At 45.8% G+C, this 19,706-nt stretch overlaps 1 protein-coding gene across 1 annotated transcript in view; it reads left to right on the top strand.

Moving 5' to 3' along the window:
* The first annotated feature begins 742 nt into the window (after window positions 1–742).
* LMCD1 (LIM and cysteine rich domains 1) overlaps window positions 743–19,706 on the top strand; it is a 61,035-nt gene continuing 42,071 nt past the window's right edge. Inside the window, exon 1 of the mRNA XM_045530981.1 lies at window positions 743–984. Within this exon, the coding sequence (XP_045386937.1) occupies window positions 943–984 (42 nt within the window). The 5' untranslated portion in view covers window positions 743–942. The remainder of the gene's footprint in view (window positions 985–19,706) is intronic.

Raw genomic sequence — 19,706 nt, 5'->3', positions numbered from 1 at the left:
GGGGACACTGCATTCGAAGGATGTGCAAAATCAGATGAAATCTTGCTTGTCCAGGCCTGCTCGACCCCATTTGTCTAAAAATTACTGATTTCCTAGTTTCTAGTTTCTCACCCTGTGCCCCTGCTCCCCAGGTGCGTTCTTAGTCTCTCTCTCTCAGGTGGGCCAGCTGCCCTATCCGATCATTTCGTCTTCTGCCAGCTTGGAGTCATTCATAATAATGACAGAGAAAATGTGTCCACAGGAGCATCTATAAAATCAGGAGAGAGTTCTCTTCTTCGCAGAAGAGGGAGGATTTATGTTAAAGCAAGTTATGAGAAAGCAGCTTAATACTTTGCAAATGTTAAGTTTAAGAAAAAAAAAATCATAACGCACTGGAATCTTGTCTCCTCCCTGGAGACCGGAGAAGGCGCGCAGGTTTGGGGAGGCCGGCGGGGAGCAGGGCTGCCGCGAACCACCTGCCCCGCCGCCCCTGCCCGCGCCCCCGGCAGGGCAGGAGGGTGGGCAGGGGAACACAGCTCAGCGTTTATTTTTGGAGCCGGCTCACTAAAAATACTCGGCCCTCCCGTTTGATCATTCTCCCTTTTGACCTGAATGGATCGCGGGCCGCGCGCCCGCCCCACCCTCGGCGCGTTGTCCTTTAAAGGAGAAGGGCGTGGGGACAGGAGCCTCCGGCGGCCCGGGCCGCGCTGACGTCAGGGCTCCAGGGCCACCGCCCTCCCGGCAGAGGCCACCCAGAGGGAGGGGACGGCCGCGTGCTGGGATTGGCTGGCCGCGCGCGAGCGCCCCCGCGGATTGGCTGGCGAGGTTTTAGAGGGAGTCCCGCTCTCCAATTAAAGCGGCCCGGCTGCGCCGGCTGCGCGCAGAGCTGCCCCCGCCTGCGTGCGGACCTGGCCATTGAGTCCCCGCGGTCCCTGCCTGAGCAGCGCGGAGCCCCAGGAGAAGATGGCAAAGGTGGCCAAGGACCTCAACCCGGGAGTTAAAAAGGTGAGCGGAGACCTGTCTGTATTTAATCCAGATTCTTTCTTTTCCCTGCTTCCCCTTCCCATCTGTCTTGGAGGCTACCCAGAGGTGATGAGAAGGAAACTCATCAAATCCCAGACTGCGTGGAACACTGAATGGGTGGGAATACGTGTTTGGGCTAGCAGGCACACACCTCAGCGTGCGCTCTCTAAGCAACCGCGTAAAGTATTTGCAAAGGTCTTTGGTGATGCTAGTTCAAATATAATTAAGATAAAACTTTTTTTTCTTTGTAATCTTATGGTCTGCTGAGTGAGAAACCCTAGCTTCCCCTCCCCTGCCCCTCAGGTGATTGAGGTGAGGACTGGAGGTGTGTAATGTTCACTCACAAGGAGTCTCCCTTTTTGCTGTCATCCTGTTTTGTGTTTTTCCCCCAACACATACACACATTCTCACACACACATAAAACCAGTGTCTTTAGTTGGTGATGTTGGCAGTGGCTGCAGTTCCAGCACAAGGAAACGAAGTTCTGTCCCCCGGTCTGTACGTTTCCTTTTCAAAAAGGGCTGGCCTGGAGCCCAGAAGGTCACAGTTAAACTATTGCACAAGGGGCTTGCCGCCGTAGCGGCAACACCGGCAGGGCGCTTACCTGAGTGCAGCTGGCAGAGGGTACAGGCTGGACACTTAGAGGATATGTGAATGGGGAGGGGACAGAGAGACAACCTAGGCTTTACAGATTGGGAAACTGAGGCCCAGGGTGACAGAGTTATTCCAGCAGGCAGCAGAGCGTAAGGAAAGCCTTAGGCGTTCAGACCCAGCCCTGCCACATTTTAGCTGCCCAATATTGACCAAGTCACTTTTCTGAGCCTCAGTTTCCTTGTCTCCAGCGTGGGAATGACAGGCCCCACTCCTCCCCTATCCACAGTAGGGGGAATAGTGACACTGTGGTGTCACATTCCTCCCAAAACAGTAATTGTTAAACTCTGATCTCAGGGAATTTAGTCTTGCAGGGCAAAGACTAATCCTTAAACATCTGCCATTACCTGCAGGGTAGAATGGGGGTGGGGAAGACTATGTCAGGATCAAAATAAAAATGCAAGCCAGCCGCTTAGAGGCTCAGCATTCCCCATCTGATTTATAGCTGTGCTCTTCTACAGACAACCTGCCCCAAACCTCCACACGGAATCCACTGGATCTTTCTGAATGTGTACACCCAGTCAGACTTAATCTGGCATCTTTCTGGAATGTCCCATGCCTCGTGGCATTTGCCAGACTATTTGCAGAATCAAGTCATCTCTCCTTCTGTGGAATTCCCATACATGTTAGACCCTTGGAAGATACCTACTAATTTCTACCTAGTAGTGAGTTTTGCATGCTGTGCTTGTCTTTCTTTACACATTTTTCCTGAACTCCTAAGGGCCAACCTTTCTTGCTCATCTCTGTTCCAACATAGCACACGACAGCACACACAGCAGGACTCAACTATGAGTGAACCACTGAGAATATCTGTCCAGCTAAGACAGTAGTGTTTGTGTAGGATACATTTTATGCATTATTATTTTTTATCTTGTTGTAGCACTGTGATATTTGGGTATCTGACTGCCTCCCCAAATTCTGTCAAAGTAGAAGAGTTCAGGGCTAAGGAGGTGGAGTTCCATTGTCCTCTGGGAAGTAAAATGATTTCTGGGTATTTTGAATCTAAGCTGGTTGATGGTTCACATGTGAAGTGAGATGAGGTGTATGGAAACCGCCCCTCCTCACCACAGGTCTGGGCCTATGCTTGGAGGAAGCCTTGTTTTTATTTTCCTTTTCATAGGGGAGTATGATTATCCAGATTAGAGGTGGAACATTTTCTTCTTGTCACCCTCTGGTGCCAACTTCCTTGGCCTGCAAAGGGTTTATTTTCCATTTAGATCCAATTACAGGCTTAGAGAAAGAATGTGGTGGGTAGAGATGAAAGGGCAGATATTTTTTACCTCTTGGGACTGCAGCAATCAGGAGAAAGATCATGGCTTTGCAGATTAACCAATGCCTTCAACTCAGAAAGCCTAGGGCAGGGGAGAGGGTTGAGAAGAAGCTCGCCCTGCTGAACTGAACGTTACAGAAGTGATTTAGTACTGTGTCGTAGCAGCAGCATGCTGAAAAGTTTTTACTGCATATTTACTTCTTAAATCTGCAACAGTGGGGGCATTTTATATCATTTGGCTTTGGGGTGCGTAATCACACTTAGACATTTTGAAACAATTTCATAGACTGTAAGAGGTGCAAGGGACCTTTTTACAAAATGCGAAATGGTTTAAAATGGCATACGCACTGTCTCCACTGCCCTGGCCTCCAGGGGTGAAGGGGGGTGGGAATCCCTAGCAACTATAAAGTCATGAAAAGATCTTCAACAGAGAACATAAAATCCAAAAACTGGAACAGCCTTAGAGGTCATCAACCAACCTCAGACAGGCTAAGGGACTCACTATGAGTCACATACACAAATACTTACAGAGCTTAGAGGGTCCCCAACTTTTCTCATCCTTATGAAGTCACATGCACCCATTGTCTGCTCTTGAGCCATCGTTTGTTTTTCTACTAGGAAAGAGAGATTTCCTAGCACAGAGAGTTCCCAGAGAATGGGGAAATTGCCAAGAGTCCTTGTCAACAAAGGGCCTTGAAGGCCAAATGTCATTTTTTTTTAATTTCAATATATTTAGGGGAGTACAAGTACAGTTTTGTTACATGGATATGTTGTACAGTGGTGGGCTCTGGGCTTTTAATGTGCCCATGTCATGGTGACACCAATTACTATTATGGATTTGATCTTCTACTGTTTATTAAGGATGCTGGTTATTAGTACAGGCGTTGGCCTCTGATCCAGGTTCAAATCCCAGCTCTACCACTTACTAGTTGTGTGCTCTTGGGCACACTAATCAACTTTGAGTTGGTATCAACACCTCACTGGAAAATTCAGGAAACAATAGCAGCATCTAGCCCCCCAAGGCGGCTGTGATAATTAAATGAGATGATATATACAAAGGGCTTAGCACTTGAGCACTCATTTGAGTTAGTGCTTATCATCCTTGGTGGTGGTGGTATATTTCAGTGGGTGTATGGATGCTGAAAGGAGTCTTTTGGTGAATGAAGGACACACTTTTATTTATGACTGTCCCCTATGAAGAGCAACCAACTTTCATTCAGCCAAACCTAAGCCAGTTAGTTGCTCAGCCTTGAGAAGCTAGGACTGTGACTTTGATGTTGCCTTTGTTCTCACCCAAAGGATGCACAGTGTGCTGCATCAACAGTCTTTCCTCTCGCACATGGATTGACAGTCAGTGAGCATTTCACTCTGGAGTTACAAAATGTTTGGCCTGGAAAGGGACTTGGAGTTCTTTTTTCACTTTTAGATAAGGAAACTGAGGCCCAGAGGGGTCCAGCTCATCATCAGAGGCTTCTGAGAAGTTGCACTGAAGCCAGCTAGGCTCTGCAAGAATACAGACCCCTGGACTGTCAAGGAGCCACTTGCAGGAATTTAGTAAGGACTAGAACAGAGAGATCTAGGAGCACGTTCACTGTGGACTGGGCACGTGCCAAATGGACTTGCTGCAAAAGGGCTGTTTTTTCGCCCCTCAGCACAGTGCCCCAGGAGCATTAAATGATCGTACTTCTAAGTGCGTTGCCAGGTTCGGCTGGGCGTCTCTCTCCGCACTGCTCCACATCACATCCCTCTTGGCTTTCCTGTCTTCAGGCGAGTCCTTCCCTCTGCACTCAGCCCTTCCTGCTTTCACCTCCAGTTCCTGCAGTGTGCAAAGCTGCTGGCACACCACCCAGGCGAGCCGGTCCAACGTAAACACGGCTCCTCCAGAATTGTCGTTGGCTCCCTCAATCTCAAAAACATATTAAACTGTCACTTAAAGACCTTAATAGCCAAGACATTGGAGACATGCCCATAGGTATATAAGCAACTTAGCCCAAAAGCAAGCCTTATTTTTTTTTAAAAGAAATAAATTATCCAAGTTTCTCTTAAAGGATCTCCAAAAACAGATGCTCAAGACATTACTTTGTAAATTGCAGATTCTTGTCCTAGTCTGCAGGTGTGTCTGAATATGTGGGGTTGGGGACTGACAGTTGACTTTCCCCATTATATCTGCCACCGGTGGTGGTGGGAGGCAGGGAGAGGGTTAATCACAGATCATCTCTGGGTTTTAATTTCGGCCTTCTCAGCTCCAAGGCTAGGAGACTGGCCCAGAGCTTACCGAGTCCCCTGCAGGTAGGAAAGTGGAAGGATGACTTGGGCATTCCCCTCTGAGGATCCTTAGTTTGATCTTATCTCCACGTTAACTGACCAAAGGTGGCAAGAAGGAAAAATAATAGGCTGAATTCAGCAAAGGCTGGGGACCAGGAAAGAGGGACTGCCACACGGGCTCCTCTATGTGTCTGTCTTCTACCCCTATCTTCTGGCCACTTCTGGTGAAGAAAAAGGTAGAGTAGAGAGGTGAGGGACAGTTCCTGCCAGCACCCACAGGGGCCAACTAGGGGAGGTATTCGATGTGACTTTGCGAAAGAGAATCATCCTTTCTTTCCAACTTGCACATTCAAAACAGTTTGTGTATAATAAAGAGGAGATTTACCATGATAAGTAACAGGCCTAGAGTTCTTATCTCCCCTCCATTCATCCAACACCGTTTAAATCTTTATTTTAAGAACAGATTTCTGGCAGGGGGGCTGAGTCATTACAATAACCACAGGCATTTAGTCACTGCGTGACTTTGGATAGGTCACTTTTCCTAGGAAGTGGCAGAACTTGGATGAGAACCAGGCTTCCTTCTGCCTCCAGCCCACTGACCTTTCCTTTATACTGGGCCATCTCCCAGAAAGCAAATGATTATGGCAAAATAGGCCTAAAACTCCATTCCACTGAAAGCAGAATTGCGGAGCAGCTTTTCAGGACATCCAAAAAAATGAAGGGACAGCTGTTGCTCTTGAAGAGCCTTCATTTGGAAACATCCCTACCTCCTCTACGATTTGATAACAGGAAGAGGGTTTGGCCAACAGCTGCCACGGTCTCACCAGGTGCAGGGCCACCAGCCACTTGTACGGAAGTCTCTCAAGATCACAGCAGTTCCTTAAGTTCACGTGGAACATTTGGGGTGTCCTGAACCATTCTTGGAGCTTCACATTTATCGATAGCATGGATCTGCAAAAGCTCTAGAAAATGCTTTCTACGAAACTTTTTTAGAAAGAGGTAACACAGAGTTGGATCTCGTATGTGCGCTGACACTCTTTTAGTGGCTGAAATGTATATTTGGTATCTAAGCATAAACATTTGATGCAGAAATTGTTTTCGCAAAGACAGAAATGATAACGCAATTACAAAGCTTTGTGAAGTTTTCAAATCAGCTCCTTGGCTCTGATCTGCTCTTTTATATCAGAAGCAAACCCCTTCACATTTTTTCTCGGGACGTGTTTGTTCTTACTTTTATCATCTATTTGGACTTTTGCCTCCCGGCAGACTTATCTGTTCTCTGTTAGGACAGACAAGTTTGGAGACAGGCAAAAGAGGAAGAAAAGACATCCTTTGAGGGTGCAGAGATGCTTGACATTTTCTCGCATATCTCATTTAGCTGTAAGGACTGCCACGCAAAAACATTATTGTGCATTTTAGACGTGAGGAAATTAAGACTAAGACTAAGGCAATTTAAAACGATTGCCTACGGTCACATGATGACAGGTTAAGTACCAAACTCAGGCCTCCCTGATTCCAAAACTTAAGCTGTTTCCACTCTACAAGAAGCAAGAAGGCATTAGTCAGAAGCAGAAATCTAGTGCAGAGGGACTGAGATTATTACTGTGAGCTTCACACCCCAGCTCTTCCAACCCACTGAACTCGCTGACAGTCCGATTCAGAAACTGCCCAGCATTTTCCAGATGTTACCAGGCATCTGCACCTGTCTGAACACCAGACAAAGGAAGCTTTGGCCCCTGTCACGTCAGCTTGAGTCTGATAGAGTTCGTTTTTCATAAGTCAGGAGAAGGGCCAAATAATGTCAGGATTCTATGATTCTGTGTGTTCCTTGACCTCCCCCCTCCCCAGCACACTCGCATACCTTTCCCTTCCTTTTCTCACCCCCCTCGGATGTCCCACACACCTTCAGAGCCGCATCCCAACTCCAGCCTCTCCCAGTATAACAGGGAAATGAGCGTGCTAGTTCTCCCAGTTACCATATTTTAAACACGGCCTTTGGGAAGAAACCACCAAATTGCAAAGAAGGGGGAAAAGAAGCCTGAGGCCAGGGGGACGGCTGGCAGCTCTCAGGCCCCACCAGTGACCAGCGGCCCCTTCAGCTTTCTCGCAGACACAGAGGCAGTAGCAGGCCAGTTGTCTGTGCTCAGCATAACGTCCTTCAGAGACAGCTGAACGCCCCAGGCTATATTTTTCATGGTGTTGATGTCAGGGACACCCAAGGGCAGGAGCACAGGGAAAGGGCTTCTGGCTGACTAATGGCCCTGTAAGAAAGCTGCCCTTAGGAAGAGAGCAGCTATTTGGGCTGATGACTCAGTGGCGTTTCTAGGTACTGATTCATGAAGCTGACCGCCCAGCCAGGTGAGTGGTCCTGGGCATCTGCCGGCTGGAAGAAGTGGAGGGAAAGGGGGTTCCAGCGTGGCCTCACCTTGGAGGAGAGCCACCCCAGTCACCAGGGCACGCCTGCGCTCCCGCCCCAGCCCCGGTCTGTGGCCGGCCAGTCTCCTTGGTAAGGGGATCTGGCCCACATGGGAGGAGAGGGCAGCATTTGGGGGCTTCTTATTTTAGAGAAAGTATGAGAGGGGGGTTTTTTGAAATCTTGTTAGTTGAAGAGAGCAGAGGCCTTTAACCAGGGATCTGTGGATAGAATTGAGGGTGTTGGGGAACTTAAATGAGGATAAATATTGTATCTTTATATCTTTTATATCTCTAACCTCTAACTGAAATTTGGTACTTACTTCTGTTATGAGTGATGGCAAAAGCCCTGAAGTTTAGCAGCCCCCGTACCTTTGATGCCAACAGAAGTCAGGTGTTTCCTACTAAAGCTAAGATAGGGCCTTAACATATCATTTATACTCATCCCTGCTCTGAAATGACAGTGATTAGATCCACTGCTAGATCTTATTCATCACTTTGATAAAGACACATGGTACTGCATCACAGATTTGCTTTTATATATTTGTACTGTTTCAGTAATACTGATTTTCTTTGTAATTTTATTTTATGTCTTTAAAATATTGTTCGGAGAAGAGATGCTCTCATGTCAGACAGCCTAAAGAACCCAAAAATATTAAGACCCCCTCATAAAGATAAAGTTTTAAAAGTGTTATACATACACACACAAATATACACATATGTTCACATATAAACATAACATGCATACACATGCAGCTATGGTGGATTGAGATTGGAAGCTCTTGGACTAAACAAACTGGGTTCAAATCCCAGCTCTGCCACTGTCTCCTATTACCTCAAACAAGTCATATTACCTCTGATCCTCAGTTTCTTCATCAATAAAATGGACCTGAAAGTTATTGTACTCACAATCATCTAAGTTCAATTTTTTTTTTTTTTGAGACAAGTTCCTTCTCTGTCACCCAGGCTAAAGTTCAGTGGCAGCATCATAGCTCACAGCAACCTCAAACTCCTAGGCTCAAGTGATCCTCCTGCCTCAGCCTCCTAAGTAATTGGGACAACAGGCATGCACCATCACACTGGGCTAATTTTTTTAAATTTTTTGTAAATGTTGCCCAGGCTGATCTTGAACTTCTGGTCTCAAGCAAGCTGCCCACCTCAGCCTCCCAAAGTGCTAGGATTCCAGGTGTGAGCAGCCATGCCTGGACAGTTATTTAAGTTCTTAGCACAGAACTTGACATGTAATCAATGAATATTAAACGTGGGTATCATCACCATTAAAAGAGCTAATGAAATGGTAAAAAGAATAAAAACATTATTTTGATGAAACTTTTTTAACCCACCTCTGATTTGGCCAACTGTAAGAATTTATTTGGTTCAAACATATTACACAATTATTATATGCCAGGGACTGAGCTGGGAAAATGGAGAAATAAAAGGAAAGATATCCCCAAATCTGATGGTTTAAGAAAAGGAACAGCCTAATCAAATCATGAAAAAATCATAGCAGTGCCTGAAGACCTTGACCAGAGGTACACACGTGGGACTGAGGGAGATCAGAAAAGGAAGTACTTAATCTTACCTGGGGAGGTCAGGGCAGGCGTCCCCAGGAGGGGACATTTGAACTAAGTGTTGAGAGATGAGGATGAATGAGCTGTCAGGATCGGGTCACAGTCCAGTTTTATGCCTTGCAAATCTGACACTCATATTCTCCCTCCTATTTGATTTCCAACTTGGGGGATATCATCCCTCTTGGCCTGTGGAGAAATACATTCCAATGTCTCCATCCATCCACAGATGCACATCTTTTATTTTCTCATTAGAGAACTTGTTCCTCTTCCTCTGAGCCGAACCCCTTTGGGGTGGTAGGATGGCAGCAGCTAGGATGGCCCAGCGAGCACGTAGAAAACTTGTCACAGCATTGGCTCAGGCTCTCCCAAGCCCAGCACTGGAGTCCCAGCACACTCACCCCCACTGAGTTTGAATTTTTGCAGGAAGATATAGATTCATGTTGTGACAACAGAAAAAAAAAAGATAACTGAGGCTATGCAATGTGTATGGAAAGGAAGGAAGACACACACACACACACACACACACACACACACACACACCTCGGTAAGACCCAGCACCCTGCACGTGTGAGCAGAGCGTGGACACACGTTCAGAGCACCGCGGGATGTGTGTGCGCCCTGGGTTTCACCTTGGAACTCTGAAGGCATTTAAATGATAATGAGACGAAAAGAAATCCCCTGATGAACCGTGAGGAACAACTCAGCGTTCTGAAACATGGGAACTTGATTAACAAGATCCAGAATCTTGCATCGAAACAATTCCTCTCACACAGTTCTCACTTCAGATGTCTGACTCAGCCCGGACACGCGGGTTCCTTCCCGCCGTGTGGGCCAGAGCAGGTGGCCCCTTGCGAGGAAGCACAGGTTTGCATGTGGAAATGCCACCGGGAAGCTCGGGCTCGGTTTTTGCCAGTTGCACATGGTACATGAAACAGAGAAAACAATCCCAGGTGATTCCCCCCAGTTTTCTGGGAAATAACATTATAGTGAACATCCCTGTGTTTGCGAGGACCTGAAGAAAGGGCAAGATTTGATGGAAACGCTTTGTTTCCTCGAGTCTGTCCTCCTACGCAGCCAACAGGCCCAAACAGCCCGTTGGGAAGACAGAGCCTGTAACGAGACTCACAGCTCATTAAACACCTGTCGTCACCCACCGCTGCGCCGTGGGAGCGTCGCAGGGGAAATCATCAGATGCTTCCTTGAGTAATGTTTGCCCCCTACATTTCAGCAATTAAAATTAATTTTGAAGAGGTGGAAAGGGCCTCAGAGATTCTCTAACAGATCAGAAAACAGATCCAGCAAGGCTAGATGACTTGCTCAAGGTCACAGATCTGGTCAGTGAACGAGCTAGGACTAGAATCCAGGGTATCATAGCATTTCAAGTTCAGAAAGACTTCTGAAAACTCTATTTTGTCTAACTTCTCCACCCAAAACCTCAAAAGTGAGATGAACCAGGCAGCCGGAAGCTGTCAGAATACACTGAGGAACACTCCTGAGGATGTCTATTTTTTTAACTCCTCTAATTATTAGAAATCTCTTTCTTATTTTGAGCTAAACTAACTCTTTCTCTCTCCTCCCCATTGGTTCTCTTTGTTTCCTTGGTAGGTTCAAGGATGCAATGGCCACTAGTTTCCTAAAGTTCCAGTTCCAATTTACCACTCAGGCCTACCTATGGGTCAGGATTAAGGTCAGAGCAGCTGTTTCTTGGGTTCCTTCCCACCTTCAGGGGAACCTAGTGTCAGTTTTAGCCGAGTGAGATGGGCAGCAGACATCCCCCAGTGTGTGTTCAGGGATCAGCTTTGTGACTCGTGCCAACCCCCAGCCAGGCTGGTTCCCTCTCCTCCCATCCTCACCCAGTTGGGAAGGCCACTTCCCTGCCACCAAAACTATCCTGTTTCTTGGAAGAGGATTTTTAACACACTGACTGCCACATACAAAAAGCAGACACTTTTCCGTGGGGCCACAGTGTTTTATTACGAAAATAGAATAAAAACTTCAAGTGTAATTTGAAGGTAAATGTAAATAGAACAACAAAATTTATTGACTTCTATTCATTTAATCCACGTTGTTAGAATTAAATTGTCAATATTCATTGTAACAATAAGAATATCAACAAGATTTTATATATGCTTCACGCTGCCCTAGAGTCAAAACTAGAGTGAGTTAAATGCAATTCTCATGGCAGTTCATGTGTTAAAGTGGCATAACTCAGCAAGAGAGAGGGACTAGGCAACGTTAGAGCATCAGGTGAAGAACTGCAAGTCCATGTCATAAACAGAAGGAAAATCAGCACTGCTCCCCATGGAAAGCATCTGGTTTTTAAAGAACACGAAGGGGAAGGGATATGTATATAAAATCAGAGAAGCTTAAGCAGGCAAAGAAGAAATGCTTGACAAATAGAGGTAATATCCAAGATTTAAAAAAAAAATTATTTATGAAGTTGTCATCACTTATTATAGGGAATGCATCCTTGTAACTTTTCCATCTGGAGAGAGTACTCAATAAATAAATATGAAAGCTGACCATCAAAATGAACTTGAATTCATTAAAAGATACCACTGAGAAAGTATAAGGCAATTCACAGAAAGAAAATATCCACAGTATACACACACACACACACACACACACACACACACACACACATATGGGTTGTATCCAAAATGTACAAATAACTCCTACAAATCAATTAAAGCACAATTCTTAAAAAATAAAGACTTGACTAGTCATGTCACTAGAGAAAATGTGTAAATAGCTAAAAGTGTAGGAAAAGGAGCTCAGCATCATTATTCATCAGAGACATACAAGTTAAATGCACAGTGAGGTAGCATTACGTATGCAGCAGAACGGTAAAATTAAACACTGATGATACCAAGTGTTGGAGAGGATGTGGAGCAACTGGAACTCACATACGTTACCAGAGAGAATGTAGCATGATACAACCACGATGGGAAACTGGTGGTGTCTAATAAGTTAAATACATACCTACCCTATGACGCAACAATTTCACTTCTAGGTATTCATCCAAGAGAAATGAGCACAGATGTTCACAAAAAAAAAAAAACCTTAAGGATATTTGGAGCAGTTTTATTCATAATACACCAAACTGGCAACAATTCAAATTTCCATCTACAGGAGAATGGCTAAACCAATCGTTGTATATTTATATAACAGAATATTACTTAGTAGTTAAAAAATCTAGTATATGCAATAAACAGGTTAATTTAAACATGTTGGATGGAAGAAGAAGCCAGACATAAACGAGTACGCAGTCTATAATTCCATTTATTTGATGTTCAAAAGCAGGCAGAACTAATCCAAGTGAAGGAAATCACAATAGTGACCCCCTTAGACGAAGAGGTGTTTATTGACTAGAAAGGGGCAGGAGGGACCTTTCTGGGGCACTGACAGTGTTCTCTGTATCTTTGTCTGGATGATGGTCACATGGGATAGACATATAAAGTAATCAAGTGAATACTTGAGATATTTATTGCATGTAAATTTTACTTTGAATATAATGTTAGAAAATAACAAAGACTACATTTTATAAACAGTGGGAAAGTCATATGCAACCGAGCAGCAGAAGGACGTGAGGACAAAGGAGTAGAGGGCTTAGTGCTTGCTGCAGGCCCACGGAGGTATCATGTTAAGGGAAACTTCTATCCCAAGGAGCTGCCACTAGGACTGTTTCAAGTCTTCCCACTGACTTCAGTCTGGCATTAAAGTCTCTATGTGATGGGCCCCTTTTCAGCCACATCTTCCACTACAGTGTTCTGCTTCCCCCAAACCACTCTGTCACGCATTCCCTGGACACACTTTTTCTTGCACACGTGCTGAAAGGGTCTCCTTCTCCATGGGCCAAAATCCCACCCACTCCTTTAGTGCCTCCTCCATGCAGCCATCGGTTCCGACCGAGGTCTCTCTCCACTGAATCTGCAATTGCCGTCTTGCCTGTTTAACCCTTCTGCCATCACATCCTGTTCATGCTGCACTTCTTCATTTGCAAGCTCCCTGAGGACAGGAACGATCCCTTATTCCTCTTTGTGTGTGTCCTGAAAGCCTAGCAGGCACTAAGGGCCCAGTAATATTAATGGATGGAAAAGGGAATGGAATGGAGTCAGGAAGTGGGAGAGCAAAGGAAAGGTATTGAAAGAGGTAAGAACAGCCTTGAACTCCTTCTTGACAGGGACAGAGAATCCTGAGGGCCTAGAAGGAGGGAAAGAGGACATGCGAGTGGAGGACGCAAAACAGCCGTGCAGTAGAGTCGCCATCAACCCGTCGGACCCTCAGTGGGGCCCCACCCATGGTGCCTCCAACCTGGGCCGACATAGGAGAGAGTATGGGGGGGGAGCTGGGGAGACTCCTTGGTAGCTTTAACAAGGAATCTTAAGATGAAAAAAGGAATGAAAGTAGAGGAATGGGGGAAGGCAGCATGCCAAACCAGACCCTGAATTTTTGATGTACGTTCCCAAGTTTTGTTCCCCTTCTTCAAACTTGTCTACAAAAAAGATTGGCTTTAGGATGGTGGACGAGCCCAGCCTTGATTCACTCTCCTTTTTCAAACTAACTCGAACCTGCATCTGACCCTCCTGAGGCCCCCTCTCTCTGGCTGGAAGTCTCTTGAGAACTAACTCCCATGGCTGCTGCGGTCTGGGGAGGCAGTTGGCCCAGGTCACTGAGCAACAGCAGCAGCATCTCGGAAGGGTTGGCCCCCGAGACAAGAGCCAGAGACGCCTGGAAACTGGCTGAAATCTAGTCCAAACCACTCACAGCTCAGACCAATATCTACTTTAAGTTTCTAGTCCTTGATGAATATTTATACCAAAATAGGGCCAGTGGAAAAGTTCCATCAGTGCAGATTTTAAGAGTTTTGCCTTTCCTCAGCCACGTTGACCAAACTCAGGAAAGTGCCGGAATCATTGCCAAGTACATGCTCTTTGAAGTGCAAGAAATTCTGAGAAGGCCCTGGACTCATCATATTTCTTCTTATCCTGAAGACTTAGAGTTGGCGCTCTCCTTTTTGAAAGCGCTTAATATCAACACCTCCCGTTGCTTTATAATTTTAGCCAAGCCCTGGACACCACGCTGACCATGAACGCTCTTTTGAAGGAGTGAATAAGTCTGTTCAAAGTCTTTCTGGGTGAAATTGCTTTGTTGGTCGATGTTTCTAAAATATTTCTAAAATCTGAATGTCCAATGAATCACTTTAATTCTCCTCTTTTCTTTGCTAGTAAGAGAAATGGCCCCAAATTTTCTCCTTAGTTTCATTAGTCATCCTCTGCTCCTCAGAACCAAAACAACAGAAACTTCAACCAAGGCCCGCCCTTGGTGTGCGGGGCTGACCTACAGCCATGCTCTTGCACGAGGCGAATGTCAGTTACCAAGCGTAGGCCACATGCCAGGCATTGTGCTACGTCATTTCTCCCTACTCTTTACAACCGCCCCAGTTCGCAGGCGATTAAACTGAGACCCAGAGGGATTAAGTAAATTGCACAGTCACGGTGCAGATGAATTGAATGCGGGCCGTTCAGTCCACAGCTCCTCTTCCCTAATCAGCGCCCTCATCGGGTGGCGTATCCCTAATCCGAAAGTCTGAAATGCTCTCAAATCTGAAACTTTCTGAGTGACAACAACGCCACAAGTGGAAAATTCCACACCTGACCTCATGTACATAAACTTTGTTTCATGCACAAAATTATTTAAAATATTGCATAAAATTACCTTCAGGCTATATGCATAAGGTGTGTATGAAACATCTATGAAGTTCATGTTTTTCATGGTCCTATCCCCAAGATATCTCATTATATTTATGCAAATATTCCAAAACCTGAAAAAATGTCCTAAATCCAAGACACTTCTGGTCTCAAGCGTTTCACATAAGGGCTAGTCAACCTGTGCTATTTCTCCTCCATACCTAGCACACGGTATTCCGGAAGCGTGGGGCATGGACTTCTTGGTCACAGGTGTGTGTTAGCAGCACTGAGTGGCAGTCAAGATCTTCCTCTCATTTCAGTTCTTTCATCTTTCTGATTATGTCAAAGAGAAAGTCTCCATCCGGTGCTAACATGTCTTTAACATCTCAAACACTTGCCCAGCTTCACTTTAAACAGAGGGAAGCAGCCCCCAGGCTCAGAGCTTTTAAAAGGCCATGATCATATCTAGCTAGAATTTAATGAGTCACATTTTTTATAATTTGTTATGATTACTTTCAATTTTGTATACACTTTAAGGATATAGTTTTTTTCAAGAAATAAGCTTTTTTAAAGTGCTATATTTAAAGAAAAACTATAAGTCAGTGATCACCCAGATGGCATGTATAGGACAAAATGCATGAAGGAGGAATGTGAGGTTTCGTAGGTGTCTAATGTTTGCTTATGCCTGATCTCTACGGCACTCTGCCGTCTTCAAAACATCTTACATGCGTTATCACGTTGGATTCTCACAGCCATCCCATGAAGTTGGTAGGGATTATGATTCATCTTAAAGGTGAAAAAAACCCACAAAGTTTAGAGAGGAGAAACTACTTGTTGGGGTCACACAGGTAGTGAAAATGTAGCCAGAGCTCAGGTTCAACTCTAAGCTCCCACATGCACTGAGCTCCCCAGCACCTCGTCAGCAAATCACTGCAGGGGCAGGAGTGGGTAAAGGGATATTCCAAAGCAATGAGCCAAGACCAGAAATGCCATGGAAAGTCTGTAAAGCTTAATGACTCTCACCGATTGGCCTGAGTTTTCACAATTTCCTGGTGCTTATATATATTCTATTTCATGGAGAAGCCTGCGGTGGAGTTTCTCTAAAGTCTGATTTTCTCTAATGACTCACCGTCCAGAAGGTGAAACAATGGGCTGTCCCATTGGGGGAGCATCTCGTGCCTTCTGGGTACGCCACACGGGGTGAGAGTAGTAGAAACAGACCAGGCGATGGGGAAAAGCTGAGTTCTGCTACAGAGAGAAGAGCATTTCTTTCCAAGTCTCCTTGCCTTGAGCAGTTGACTGGGATTCACACGTCAGGTCCAGGTGACTGGACAGGCAGGGATACCACAACCAGAGGAGAACCAGTGGGCTCAGGTGGCAGAGAAAGTGAGTTGGCAGTTCCCTTGGTCTGTCCACAAAGAGACCCCAGGAGCTGAAAGCACTCCTGGAATAAAGGTGAGAGCTGCAGGGAATGGTTGAAACTATTGGAGTATATTCCAAGAAGAGAGGAGAAGGTCCAATGCGAAAACCTTGGGACAGGGGTAGAAGGAGTCTTGAGGAGGGCAGAGAAGCAGGTGGCCAGAGGTGTCAGGGTGACCAGGGGCACAGGAAATCAGGGTGGGTCCTTTTCCTTCTGATTTTCCCAACAGGCATCAGCCTCAGATGCGGAATGTCTAACAAGTGTTAGCTTTTGATGTGCCACAAAGCATAGATAGACAAAAATGCAAGTGTTATAAAAGAATCTAAACGAATGTTTATTGAGGACCTACTGTGTGCAAGGCATTATTCTGGGCACTGGTAATAGAGCAATGAACTAGACACAGCGGGACCTGCCCTCCTAGAACTTACAGTCTAGCAGGGAAGAATGACATTAAAAAGTTATGCACAAGATTGAATAATTACCGTCATGATGGGTACTACAAAGAAGTGCAAGGTACGGGGTTTTCTAGGACCGTGTGACAGGGGTATCTGAAGGACAACAGGAGTTTTTCAGGTGAAGGGAGTGAGAAATGGTCCAAACAGGGGAACTGCATGTGGCCAGGCTCAGAGGTATGCAGGACTTTGGCATCTTTCCTAGGGCATACGGTTACATGAGTAACTCTAAATTTACTCAAGAGATAATTTTCTGTGAAGTAACTTGGTTTCTCTAGTTCTGTTTTACATTTGAATTATGTCAGATAAGTTTTAAAAGTGAGACTTGGAAAGTGAATTATTTACAAAATGAATGACCATTGGCTAATTTCTGTTTCATAAAACTGAGCTTAGAAAAAAATTGGCCTAAATATTCTTTAAGGTCCTTTCAGTTCTAAGGATCTATGATTTTCTTACATGCAGAATCCAACTACATATAGTGTGTACAACTAGGTCATTATGCAGGGATGAAATCAGGAAGGGATAAAATATTTGAACTAAAAAGTGTGTTTAATGTTAGTTTTAAAAACATATAGTATCATAAGAGAAGAAAGAGTCACTTATAAGAAGGATGCTTGTTTTAAACCAGGGAAACATCTTGCTAGAGGCACTACACTAAACACAAGTGGTATTTTACTATCAAGGCAGCAATGTTGGTTGAAGGAAATCCCTTTCCGTGTGCACGTGTGTGTGTGTGTGTGTGTGTGTGTGTGTGTGTGTGTGTGTCAATGCCTCCATTGTCCCACAAGTTAGCCTAGGAATTCAGGCATGAGATTGCCAGCAGGAAGCATTAGCATAAGCAAAGCCTTCAGGCTTTTAATAACAGTGCAGTACATTTATACAGCACATTTCCTTTTACGATATTAAGATTCAGACAGACAAGGTTAAAAATCTTCCAGCTTGGTGTGCTAAGTCTCCCCTATTTCCAAAATTAACTCCTACAGAAAGTGTGTTATCCTTGGAAAGATCTGTAATGCTGCGGGTTTAGAATTCAGACACATACACACACACCCCGCCACACACACACCCCCAATGATTTTCTTGTAGGACGACATTCATAAGACATCAGGCTGCTAAAATCAGGCGTATCTGACAAAGCTGGGGAGGGGTAAGCAGGCACTGACGGCCTCCATCTAACAGACTTATCCTTGAGAAGGAGCCAAAATCTAAGAACCATGAAACCAAGTAGATTTGAATTTCCAAGTGTAAGCCGAGGATACTAGGCCCGGGGACACCAACAGCTTGTTCTCATTTGGAACTGGAGGTGAGGGGGTGGGGAAGAGTAACAAGTCCCCAGGGGACTCGATTTTCTTCTGTCTTGACTCTCCCCAAGTTACTTGGTAAATCTTTGGATAAGATTCCCAGGAGGGTTGAATAACATCAGGCTCGGAGAGAGGCTGGTGGCTTCACTACATCTTCCCAGAAGCTGGAGGGCGTATCTCAGGAAGGCAAAAGACAACTCTAAGAAAAAAAGATTGTATTGGAGCCTCTAGAAGCTCTTAGTTTGGCAAGAAATGCCAGGTCGGCTCTTGCTCTAGAGGAATCCTTTTCACAGACGACTAAAACGTGCCCACCCTCTGAGGATCTCCACAGTCTCGAAAGATCCAGAGAAAGTTCAGAGAAAAGGAGATAGGACCAACTGACCAACTCAATTAAGCAGTTAGCCCCTCAAATAACGGGCCATGTTCTAGAAACCTGGGCGATTCTCACACAAACAGCAGAGAATGGTTTTGCCCCCTCGGCTGGCTTTGTGCGTCTGCCTTTGCACAATTCACTATTCGCATGAGCCTGGGCAGCGTCTGCAGCTAGTTCAAAGGGAGCTGGTGTCAAAGGAAAATATTAGTTCAGTCTTAAAAATCCTGTCACTTCAGCCCGGCGAGGTCCCTTACGCGTGAGGCCTGTGGGCCTGCTTTGGCGACAGCGGCGTGCAGACACCGGCTATCAGCAAGGAGCTGGCAGCACAGGGGCTGGTTTCCTCCTGCCCTCGGTCACCATCGCGTTCTCCCTGCCAACAGAACGTCAAACAAAAGAGTCCGCGTCCTGGGCTGGGACCGCCAACTTCCCAGATTTTCCGCACGCCACCCCACAGATCCAATCACCCGGCGACGCAATGCTCAGTTTAGGATTTGGAACTTTTTGCTTGTCCCATACTCCTTTTTCAAAGTGATCCCAACCCCACCACCTTTGAGAGATAAAGGAGATATTCTGTGACTGTTTCCAGGCTTCCCCTTTTCAAAGCTGTGGCCAGTGCCAACTGGGAGAGGGAGCCTGGCCACGCGCGTGACTTCACAGAATTGCTGCAGCTCCTGTGTCCAAACGCCCCTCGTGTCAGGCCTTTCCAAGAGTTGCAAATCCCTGAAAAATGTACTGATTGGAGTCTTATCGCCTCTTTGCCTATATTTTGATGAAAGTGCTAAAAATACGAAAGAGTGGAAGTATCCAAAAGGCAGACGGAAGGATTGTAGACGGTCCCCTGTGCTGGCTGGCGGAGCGCTCGGTGCCTGTCCCTTCATGCACGTGATAGCGTGGTAAGGGGCAGGCAGCACTAGGAGACCCGTCAGTAGACCAGATGGCCAAGGGAACTGCCTGTAAGAGTGCTTTAGTCAGGAAACGTCCAGGATGCAGAGGGTGGGGTCACCTGCTGAGATGGGCTACAGCTTTAGAAGCAGCACCGTCAGCCAGCCCAGAGCCGGATTTCATTTGCTTACCCCTTTTATGCCCCAGGGCTGGGCATCCTGGCTTTTCTGAAACTGGTCTGCAATCAGTGAGGCTTGGCTCGCCAAGGTGGGGAGGGGGACGCAGGGGTAGGGTCTTAAACAGAGAAACCTTTCATTTTCTGTTTCCTTTCCACATATGGATTTGCTTTTCTGCTCTGTTTGCAGAGCCAGATTAACCCTTTTTGTTCCCAGATGATGTGAACCTTGGTGGTCTCCA

This window comes from Lemur catta, chromosome 18, assembly GCF_020740605.2.
Source record: "Lemur catta isolate mLemCat1 chromosome 18, mLemCat1.pri, whole genome shotgun sequence".
Lineage (NCBI taxonomy): Eukaryota > Metazoa > Chordata > Mammalia > Primates > Lemuridae > Lemur > Lemur catta.
Note: the sequence above shows the minus strand (reverse complement) of the source record. Positions and strands in the feature narration are given on the sequence as shown.